The sequence below is a fragment of the Plasmodium vivax genome, chromosome 10, assembly GCF_000002415.2.
Source record: "Plasmodium vivax chromosome 10, whole genome shotgun sequence".
Lineage (NCBI taxonomy): Eukaryota > Apicomplexa > Aconoidasida > Haemosporida > Plasmodiidae > Plasmodium > Plasmodium vivax.
This window is the reverse complement of record NC_009915.1, coordinates 1,408,377-1,419,739: the sequence shown is the minus strand read 5'-3', so window position 1 is coordinate 1,419,739 and position 11,363 is coordinate 1,408,377. Positions and strand designations below refer to the sequence as shown.

Below are 11,363 nucleotides of genomic sequence, written 5' to 3'. Positions count from 1 at the left end.
AATAATAATTACATTTACAGTAAAATACATAAATGAATCATTTTCATTATGATAAGTTATAATTTTTCTATTTTTAATGCATTATCTTTTAAGTATTAATATATTTATAATTTTCATATATATATAAATTAATAAAGACTTACTAAAATGTTGAATAAAAATATTGTATTATCATAAAACAACATTTTATAATTTATATTATTTAAAACAAAAGATATTATTTATTATTATTTATTATTTTTAATGATAATTTGACAGTACTTAGAAGCATTTACGCTGAGCATATGCTTAAACTCTTCATAAATATACAAATACGAATTGCTTTCGTAATATTAAATAAAAAAATTAAAAATATTAAAATTTATATATTATATTTCAAATCTAATTTAGGACTAATAAATTATCGAAATTGCCTTTTTATAAAAATAACCTAACGTAAATCATTATTTTATCATTTAATATGATATTTATTTGTCAATGTACAATTATGTCATTTATTCCGCGGTAAAATATTATAACTTGTAAGGAATTCGCTATAATAAAAATTATCTTAACATATTTAAATGAAAAAATAATTTATATTAATGATTATATTAAGAAATTACACATTCCATAGAAAAATTCTGCTATTCTCTATATTTTTAAATGTTAATAAGCCCTGAAATTTTAATTTTTTTATAATGTTTTTTAAGTTTTTTTTTTTTTTACGAATATTCCTTCATTTCACATATATATGTTATTCGCGATGAAATAAATAATTTTTGTATTCCTTTTTTTTTTATTTAAATTTTTTTCCTTTATTAAATATTAATAACATAAATTTTTTTATCATTATGTATTTCCATATTATAATTAATGTGTTGGTGTTCAATCTTCATTTTTTTTTTATTTACAGAAACCATTTGTAATCTTTTATATGCATTTATATTAAAATTATCCAAATAAAAAAATGAAATCTTGAATTATTTAAATACATATGCCTGAAAATTTATTTTTAAAGGAAAAATACTATACTGCCATAAAATAATAAAAAACATAAAGAATTAATCTTTTATGTAAAACATTATTTCTCGTATTTATTATAATATTATCATATAGGTTATCTAATAAATAACTCTAAATTTTTAATTTTCTTATTAAAAATATATAAAAATAAAACATTTTTAAGACATCTAATATAAAAGAATACATAATTTAAACTTTAAAACTATTACGAATTGGCGTAATTAATTTTTTAGAAATTCATGGGAATTGATATAATAAATAAAGGAAAAATAGTACTAAGAACATATCTTAATTTTTCTTCATATTTACAATATATTTGGCGTCAGGATTTTTTTCTTTTTGGACAACAAATTATATTACTTTTATATTTCATATGTATAAGACATCCCTTACCCTTTTTTCTTGATATATATGTAATAACTATACATTTATATCATATAATAACCTAAAGATAATGAATATGAAAAATATATTCCTAGTTATAATACAAACTATTTTTTTACTTGTACACATTAAATTATAGCATGAGTATTTCTAGCATGTTTTAGCATGCATAAAATGCGTTTATCTTAAAAATAGGCAATTTGACATTAAAAAAATATATATTTACATATTTTAATCATAAACAAAAAATAACAAATAATTATGTTATCAAAGCAGTAAATTGGATATACAAAAAAAAGCAATATTTTATAAAACAAATAAAATAACGAAAAAAACAAGTGTTAATTCTTAATTTATATATTACACTGACAAATATGCTTATATGAAAATACAAGTTTAAATGCTATAGTGTCTTATGCTAGTTAAATATAACAGTTATTATAGCCTTAAAATGTTTATATAAAATTCCACATTATTGTGCAACATGTTTTAATTAATTTCTTATATATATATTATCCAGTTAAAAAAATTATATCATTCGTTTAATGTTTTTTCATCTTCTTAGAGATTTTTTTATTAAAAGATATCCTTTATATATATAATGGACGTATTTTTATTTTAAAATATTTATTAAATTTTTTTTTAGTCACTATGATATCGCTGATGTTTAAATAATGTTTAAATTAAAAACATACTGTTCTATTTAATAATATTATATTTTAAACATTTGTATTATTTGCATAATTTATTATCTTCCAAATATTCTCGTCATAGGTAAAACATGTGGATGGTTTTTAAATTACATAACTAGTACAATTTCTATGTGTATCATCGTTTTCGTTCTTTTTTACTATACCTAATAATAATAAATACGCAATAAGTTTCACTATGGATTCCTTTCAAAATGACTATTATGATTGTTTTCACCTCATGTACATAATTAATAATATGAGTCTTGATCAGGGTGGTAATTCAAATATAATCGATCCATTTCGGAATCTACAAACGTTTCTTCTGAATCATACATTGGTAATTCTTTTTCATACTCTTCGTAATAATTATGCTCAAATATTTTTCCCTTCTTCTGTTTCTTTTTGCGAGAACTTGATTCTAATCGAGCGGACTAATACAAAAATGAAATGTAAAACGCGTAAATATATACTTGCTTTGTAAGCGTACATTTAGAAGAATAATAATTTGTAGTTACCAACACAATATTCAGATATCACAAAATCGAATGTGCAATTACCCTGTTGTAGTAGAAAAGGAAGAAAATTGTTCCAAGTACTGCAACGGCCATGATGATGTTACTAAAAAAATTTGAGTCCAACTCTTCATTTGTAGTTCCTAAGGTATTAGGGGAATCCGCAATGGTCAGAGGAACTCCGTTACTTGCAAGCTCTGAATTATAAGATGATACTTCTTGAACACTCGGTTCAGAGCCTTCCATTGGCGGGGGACTCAAACTTTCTTCATGTTGCAAAGTTTCTGCCGTTTCAACAACTGCCTGTTCAGGTACTTCCCGTGCAGGTATTTCAGGTTGAGATCTTTTTGGTTCAGGTGCTTCTGGTGCACGTTCTGGCGCTGCTGACTCTGTCGCCACAGGTTTTGCTGCTACGGGTTTTGCAGGTACAGCTTCTCCCGGTGCTGGTTTTGCCGCTACAGGTTTTGCGCCTGCAGGATCTTCCCCTTCAGATTCTTCCTTTGCAGGTTTTGTCGTTGCAGGTTTTGTCGCTGCAGGTTTTGCCGCTACGGGTTTTGCAGGTGCACGTTCTGAAGGTGCTGGGCTTGTCGCTACAGGTTTTGCAGGTGCAGGTTTTGCTGCTGCAGGTTTCGGTATTCCAGATTCTGCCCCTTCAGATTCTGCAGCTCCAGGTTTTGCCTTAGCATCTACTACCCCTCCAACTGTACCTCCCTCACGTGGCGCCTCCGCTTTTGTGCCTAATGACTGAAGTTCTGTTTTTAACTGAGTTAATAACTTCTCAGGACTAAACTTATTTTCACAATTGAAATAGGGTTTGCAAAAATCTTCTATTAATTCTCCTTCATCACAACATGTATCTTCTTTTGCTGGGAATAATCTATTAATATAAGTAACATACTGGATATATTTTTCGCACCTATCTTTACTAGAATTACTGCATTTAATATCTTGATAATTTTTAAAATAGTCGTGCAAATATTTCTCTTCTTCCCAATATTCAGGTTTACCAGATACATAACATCGGCAAGGTTCCAATTTAGGATATGTTGATATAAATAATGCTATTATATCAAAAAGTGTCTCACCAACATGATATTTATTATTTTTATTCTTTCCATCATAGTATGTTTTCGCTATCTGTTCATAGAACCAATGCTGGAAGTAATAACAACCATTTTTAAGCTCATCACCCTGTAAAGTAGATAACTTTCTTAAATTCTGTGCTATCTTTTTACAAAGTGTTTTATCACTTTCTTCCTTACTTCCTAGGTTATTGCATTGACTGGTGGTTTCTTTTGAAATGTCCACACTATCAAACTCCTTATATTTTTGATATGCAGGTAAATGTAGCAATGCTTCATCCTGTTATTTATGTTGAAAAGAGAAAAGTATTATGTAGATAATATTTATCATTCAAGAAAGAGTACTTTATAGGTCTCAGAATATATAATGTCCCAATAGTAATCCATTTGTATGATAAAAATGTAAACATACCCAACTGTTTCCTGTTGAAGCTGCCATCCTGCTATGAAATAAAGAAGCTGAGCAAAACGATGATGCTTATAATTACGTATATATGTACTAGTGAAAAATTAAAAAGCTTTATCTACTGCTATATTATGCGTTACCTATGTCATTTTTAAAAATAATACACCTTTTTAGCAATTAAACAGTTTTCTTACTTTTACTTTCAATCAAACTATAGCAGCATCATACCATAATTATGCAAAATGGATCTTATTAATTATGCATAAACGTTCACAGAAAATGGAGAATATATCAATCTGTAATACCACGTAACAAATGATCTTTTTGCAAATTTTAATTTATTATAACGCTACATACTAGCAGCGCATTGGCTAAAACGAAATAGAACTAGTATTTTTAAACCGTCACAAGTTTAGGCTACTATAATTTGCATGGAAATGTTTGCTAGCTAATACTACTATCTTATAAATATTGTCTACATAAAAATCAAATTTTTCGTAATTACAGTTACTTCATTTATGACACTATGTAATGATAACGATGCTTTTCCTGTTAAAAGGAATAGGCCTTTTTAATTACTTTATTATTCGTTGTTTTTATAAATTCCAGTAGCAATCCTTTGGCTAACACTACATTATATAAATATATGCCTCATAGCATGTTATAAAAATTTTCTTACAAAAAAACTTTTTTGTAAAATTCGTATCTTAAAAATGTTATGCATATAGGGTTTTATAATTTTTATTTTTTTAATGTCAAAATATTGCTTTTTAGCAATGCTTAAATATTTTTTCATAAAACAGAATAAGTAAAAAATGTAGAAAAAAAAAAAGTCAATATGTATTGCCATTGTTTGAATATTTATTTCCATAAAAAATTGAACAAAATTATATGTATAAAGACGTTGACATTTTACGGTATTTTTTGGTTTATATATATTTATTTATGCTTAGACAAAATTATATAATTTCTTAGGAATATTTTATCAAATTTATTAATTTTTTTGATGTTTTAACATTAAAAATATGGATTTTTTTTATTCATATACAAGTTAAACATTCTTAAAAAATGTACAATGACCTAAAATGTTTATCTAAATAATCCAAAGTTAATATTATCAATTTTTTCAATTGTACTGTAACGTAATCGTAAAAATGTTCCTTCAAAAAGACTATCGCTATAAGCTTAAAATTATGTTAAAGCAACTATATAGATAACAAAGCAATTTTTTCTAGAAAATTCAATGCGATTTAAATATACAAGAAAAATATAAACTGTTAATTTTTAAAGCTGTACAATTTCACTATTTCCTTATCTGTTAAATAGACATTTTAATAGCAAATAAGTTTTTAGAATTATAAAGTAAAGCTTATAATTTATTAATTTTTTACTGTTATTTTTATATACATTCGTGCAAAACTTAAAATGGATAATCATATTAATAACAGTGGCAGAAATGTACAAGTACTCAAAGATTTGTTTGCAATCAGAATAAGACTGTACTTCTTTTTCTAGTAGCCATTTCTATAAAAAATCTATGATGGCAAAACGTAGTAAATGGAAGTTTATAAAGGAAAATTTAGATACTTCATGATTCTGCTCGTTGTCTTACTATAAATGGAAACAAAATAAATATACACATATGCAAATAATAATTCATTAAATGAACTCTGCTTTTTTTGTGAATTCTATATAAATGTAACATTTGGACGTTTTCTTTTTTATAGCATTTGGTCAAAATATATGAGCTCTAAGTGAATATGGAAATTTAATTCCGTTTAATTTCAAAACATCATGTTTGCATATATTTTCATTTACGATTTATTTAATGCATAAAAATGTTGCAAATACTTTAAAGGAATATTTCCGAGTTCAATAATTTTTATGGTTTCAAATGTGTTTATTTCAAAAAATTCACACATTCACATTAAAAAAAACCAAATGATATAACAAAGGATATTATTTTATACCATTTATTTATACTGCTATTTCCATTTATTCAAACGTAATAATCCGAAATAATAATACGAAAATATTAAATTATAAATTGCAAAAATTTCCACTGATATGCCTAAATTTGTTTCCCCATAGTATTTATTAAAAGAAAAAAAAAGGCTGTAATAACAATTAATGTATTTAGAATGGGGAGAGGAATAACTATTTCAAATTATGACGGTATCAATATTTGGAATGACCAGAAATGCATGGGGAAATATGTTGACATTTTATTGAACATTAAAGGACAAATGGCTTAATTTGAACAATATGTGTACGAAATTTTTGAAAAATAGAAAAAATAAATGAATATATAAATAATTAGAAAAAATATTTAGAGAAATGTTATGAAAAAGTTTCCAAAAAATTTTTATACAGTGATGAGTATTTAAAAAAAAAAAAAGAAAGAAATATGTACTAAAGACTCCATATGTCCTAGTTATCCCGCATTTCATGGAGAACAGCCTGTTGAATTCAAAAAAGAAATAGTATATTCTTGTGAAGAAATTAAAGACTGTAAAAATCTTAGAGCACCAACAGGAGGGGAAGAAGCCAAAAAAACAACCAAAAGGTGATGCAGGAGTCATTAATACACAAAGTTCAGATAGATAAATCCATAATATCAAAGTAGAAGAAATGTCTTTGTAAAGAATTCATGGCCCAAAATGTAACGCTAGTGGCTCAATATGTCATAATGCCACTTGATTATTTAGGTGGACTTAATCTTGAAGTATCTTCACCTATAGTTAAGTGACCCTTCTAGTACAGCAACATAAGCAAAGGTTCAGACAAAAGCCATATACGTTCTACCTCACGCTACAAGAAGTGAATTAGATGCTCCTACAAATGCACTTTCGTCGCAAAGTAGCTTTACCGTGGATCTAATTCGAGTGGCATTTCTCAAGTATAAGGCTTAACCCAAGGTACACCTCAGGGTAATCAGCATGATAATCAATGGAAATATTAAGATGTTGATTGATCATGTTTTTCATTAAACATTAAATAAAATGGAAGTTATTACTTTACATAGTAACTTACTTTTAATCTTTTTTTTTTTATTTATTTTTTTATTAATGGATATATAATTAGATAAGACATATATATAATATGAAACAATAAACCTATAAGCGTTTAATATATTTTAGTGGTCTTATATAACTTTATTTTTTTCTATATATATCAGTAGAACCTGTTTTTTTAAACACGATGATCTACTTCGATATTGCGATTGGAATGCTTTCCATGTATGGAAGTATTTTTAAAAAATTCAGTATGAATTATACCACTATATAATATAATTCATGATGGTTAACTTCATCTTTGATGTGTTATCTTATAATGCGCACACATTTTTAATATTATTTCACCAAAAATTTAATAAATTGTAAAAAAAAAACTAAAAAAAATAAGACGAAAAAAATTAAAAACAAATAAAGCAAATTAAAAACAAATTAATTATTATATTTAGACAATAGGGACAAAAAAATCTATATTTTACAATAAAATAATCTAACATTTAATAATTAGCATTTAGGTTCCGTAAACACTGCCTCATGTTATGTTCTTAGTGGAGCTCTCACTTTTCAACAAGTGTATATATTTAATTTTACCTTCTGAAATATATTATGTCATACTTACTGCACTGCAATTTTTGAATGACATAGTAATCTTACTTGCATGTTGTTTAGATAATATTTATGCTTCGGATTCCTATATGAGCTTAAGTACTCCTTTTACTTTTAATATTACATTAAATTTTATAAAGATCTCCTGAACACAACTACACTTATTTCTTTTAATTAAATTAGCACTATACTATCTATATGAACCGTATTTTAAGACAGCATTTTAATTATCATGTGTGCAATATTTAGATTGGTCTTTGCTACCACCTGTTTATTTATTACCATTCTTCATTTTGTTCTTTATTCATTATGGTTGTATAAAAAAAATGTTTATGCTTTAAAATTCGTATTCTTACACCATTTAATATTATAGAAATATAATACGGGATGTTCTATTTAGTCTGATAAGCTATAGATATTCTCTTCCTACTGGTATCTATCTGATGTGATCTTGGAGCACGCACAGGTCGTTTATACATAGGTTCTTCATAAACATCTTTATTCACCTTTCTTTTTTTTACATCTCTCCTACGAAAGCAGGATCCGAGGGGCGTAAACTGAAGATCGGATAAGAAGCACAAAACGCATATTATATGTGGTATATTACTATAAGTAGCTAAGATAATAAATTCAAGCATAGAAACATATACTATTTACATCTTACAAAATATTTTCTACTTACTTTAATGTAAATAAAAAGGACAAAAAACATCCCAGCTAACAAGGCAGCTATTATAAGAGTTCGTTGCATATTAAAGAATGGTGTGGTAGTAGTATTTTCTTCGGACGGTTTAGAAAATTCACGTTCCTCCCTTATAATAACATTAGATCCCCTTTTTGTAGTAATGTAATCCTTTTGCAGTACATTATTCATATCATAACGTGCTCCTATTGGATTTACGCAAATCAGTTTACCTTTTACAAACTTGTAATATTGACATTTCGGCATATCTTTATCTATATACTTTTCCATAATATTTTTTGAAAACTCAGGAAATAAAGTTGTCATGGAAATTGGCCTCAAGTTATCAGAATTTATCTTTTCTTCACTGTTTTCATAATCTTCCCAAATTTCTGATACATCACGATTTGATGCCAGAAATTTAACTCCTGGAACCATGTTATCAGACTCTAAATATTCTCTTATGCCTGCACTTGGATCTACAATTTTGGTACTTCTTCTTAAATCTGTAACGGTGCTAGATGGAGCAGTTTCTTTCAGTCCTTTAGGTAAGCCCGTATTAAGGCAACTAAAGCCAAACATGCCATTATGCTCAAACTTGGTACAATTTTTACTATTAAGCTTCTTGAAAGCGTCAGCAAATGTAACATTTTCCATATTTTTTTTAACATTCTGACCTAAAAATCCTTTTTCAGTGTGTTGACGATATGCAGGGTCTTCACACTTATATTTAATTGTGTCCTTATCATTATTATCTTTTACTTTAGTGCAACTTACATATTTAATTATCATGTTAATATTTGGTTTTGATTTTTGTAAATTTACTTGATCACTCCTGGATAATGCTGAAATTGTATTGCTTTCTGCTTTTCTTAATTTTCCAATACACTCTTCTAATTTAGATAAAACATCATTTGGATCGTACTTTGGATTATGAATAAAGTAGTCACATTTTGACTCAAGACAAAACAGTTGGTGCTCATAATATATATCTCTAATATAACTAACGTATTTATAATACGTTTCGCACATATTATTTTCACATGATTTTATTTGTTCATAATTCTTAAAATAATCATGTAAAAGTTTTTCTTTTCTTGACTCTTCTAAATCAAACTTATAGTCATAAAATAAAGCATAAGAATATTTTTTATTATAAATACTATTCCCTTCACTCACAATTTTATTTATGACATTTGTATTCCTAGAATTGGATTTGCTATATTTTCTTAATTCATCTAGGATCCAGTAAATTAAGTCTAAAGCTTTAACGTTATGTTCTTTTGTCTTATTTTTTGAATCAGGCAACTTCTTTATATTCCTAATAAACTTGGCACAAAGTTCTGTTGCTGTTTTATCTTCTAGATCTTTACATTCAGTATCATCATTATTAACTTGAACTGTTTCATTAAATTCTTTATAACTATTATAGGAAGGCAAATTGTTCAATATAGAATCCTGAAAATTAAAAAGTAAACATGAAAGATACGAATATTCAGATATAATCTTTTCCTGAGAAAATGTTTCATAGTGAGTAGTAACCATTATAACACACAAATTAAATGTATATTTTTTTGATTTTCTTAAGTAGGGAATACATACCAACTGTTCCTCAGTTAGTGTTTCCACAGTTCTTGGAAGTACATCCATTTTAAATAGAGCAATTAAAATAACACTTACAAAATTATATATATGTTTTGTGAAGCTACACGTAACCCATTGATAAGGTATTTATTCCATTCTTTTAAGTGTAAAATTTCTCTAAAATTTTCTTAATAAGATCACATTCTTAGATATATTTTAGGAGTAAACTATATGAAACCCCGAATATGATATAAAACGATTCATTTTTAGTATAAAATATAGGTTAAAAGAAAACAGTTATCTAAATTTTAATACTATTAATGATGCACAATGAAATAAATTATTTTCTATATGCCTACATGTATATCTACAGCCTTGTATTAATGTTCCCTTAATAATATTTATAGCTATTAGAACAGCTCAGCACAAATGCAACATATAAACTTATAAAATTGGTATAATGCTTTCTCACAATGTAGGTAAAATTCGTTTACATATAATAACTACATTTTTTAAAATTTAATATATAGATTTTTCCAAATTTTTTAATCATGTGGCGTAGAATTTTTTTTGTTCTCCATGTTGCAAATATTTAGTTAGAATAATTAAAAAGTAACAGCAACAAAATAGTAAATATGTAGTGAACAGCAATTACTTTCAACTTTATTATGTGCATAATATATTAATAATAACAGTGTTATATTGAAGAATCGTTCGATTATTAAAAAATATTTTAGATATTATATGCAACGCCTTATGCTTCTACTTTAAATTTAAAATGGAGGAGCGCACAATTTTCATTTTATCATGTTCTACAAATTTTACCAAATAATTAGCAAAAAATTTTGTATGCATTGTTACATATATATGTACATAAAAAGATGAGTTTATTTTTGAATTAAAAATTATTTAAAAAAGTGTACAAGATAATTTTTTTAAATAACAAATTGCATAACAATCTTGTGCTTTTTTACAATACAAAATTAAACACATAACATAGCTATAAAATTAACGGAATGCTAATTGTTGCTTTGTGTATGGTACATTTTAATTTATTAAGACTTACTTCTTCACCATACGTCTCGCCTATTTAATCGTATTTATTAAAATTAATTATATTATATTTTCCGAATATACATTATTAGCAATTCAGTTGTTTTGTTTCCTCACATGTGTAATCACAGGTACTACTTTATTTAACAAAAATAAAAAAACGATCAAGAATGATACTTAAATATTTTTGCTCCTATGCTACTATATATAAACATATCAAGCACAACACATATTCGTAAATAATATAATTTCTCTATCAGTATATTCATCATAACTTAAGATTTGTTTATAAATAATTTATCCTATTACTAAAATATTTGTTAGTGAGCTCTATTCCATTTTT

General features: G+C 26.0%; 2 protein-coding genes across 2 annotated transcripts, besides 1 other annotated feature; both read right to left on the bottom strand.

Moving 5' to 3' along the window:
* Window positions 1-2,329: 2,329 nt before the first annotated feature.
* Window positions 2,330-4,877, bottom strand: PVX_097525 (variable surface protein Vir 12, putative; the record flags this gene model as incomplete). Its single annotated transcript, XM_001613113.1, has 3 exons — window positions 4,088-4,877; window positions 2,639-3,955; window positions 2,330-2,512 (listed from the first exon to the last, which is right to left on the bottom strand). Exons 1-3 carry the CDS (start codon window positions 4,112-4,114, stop codon window positions 2,330-2,332), a joined length of 1,527 nt encoding a protein of 508 aa, XP_001613163.1. The 5' UTR covers window positions 4,115-4,877.
* Window positions 4,878-8,199: 3,322 nt separating this feature from the next.
* On the bottom strand, window positions 8,200-9,928 carry PVX_097530 (variable surface protein Vir22/12-related; the record flags this gene model as incomplete). The annotated part of the gene is made up of 2 exons (XM_001613114.1): window positions 8,200-8,229; window positions 8,384-9,928. 2 exons carry the CDS (start codon window positions 9,926-9,928, stop codon window positions 8,200-8,202), a joined length of 1,575 nt encoding a protein of 524 aa, XP_001613164.1.
* A 553-nt stretch (window positions 9,929-10,481) lies between these two features.
* Window positions 10,482-10,519: a microsatellite.
* The last annotated feature ends 844 nt before the right edge of the window (window positions 10,520-11,363 follow it).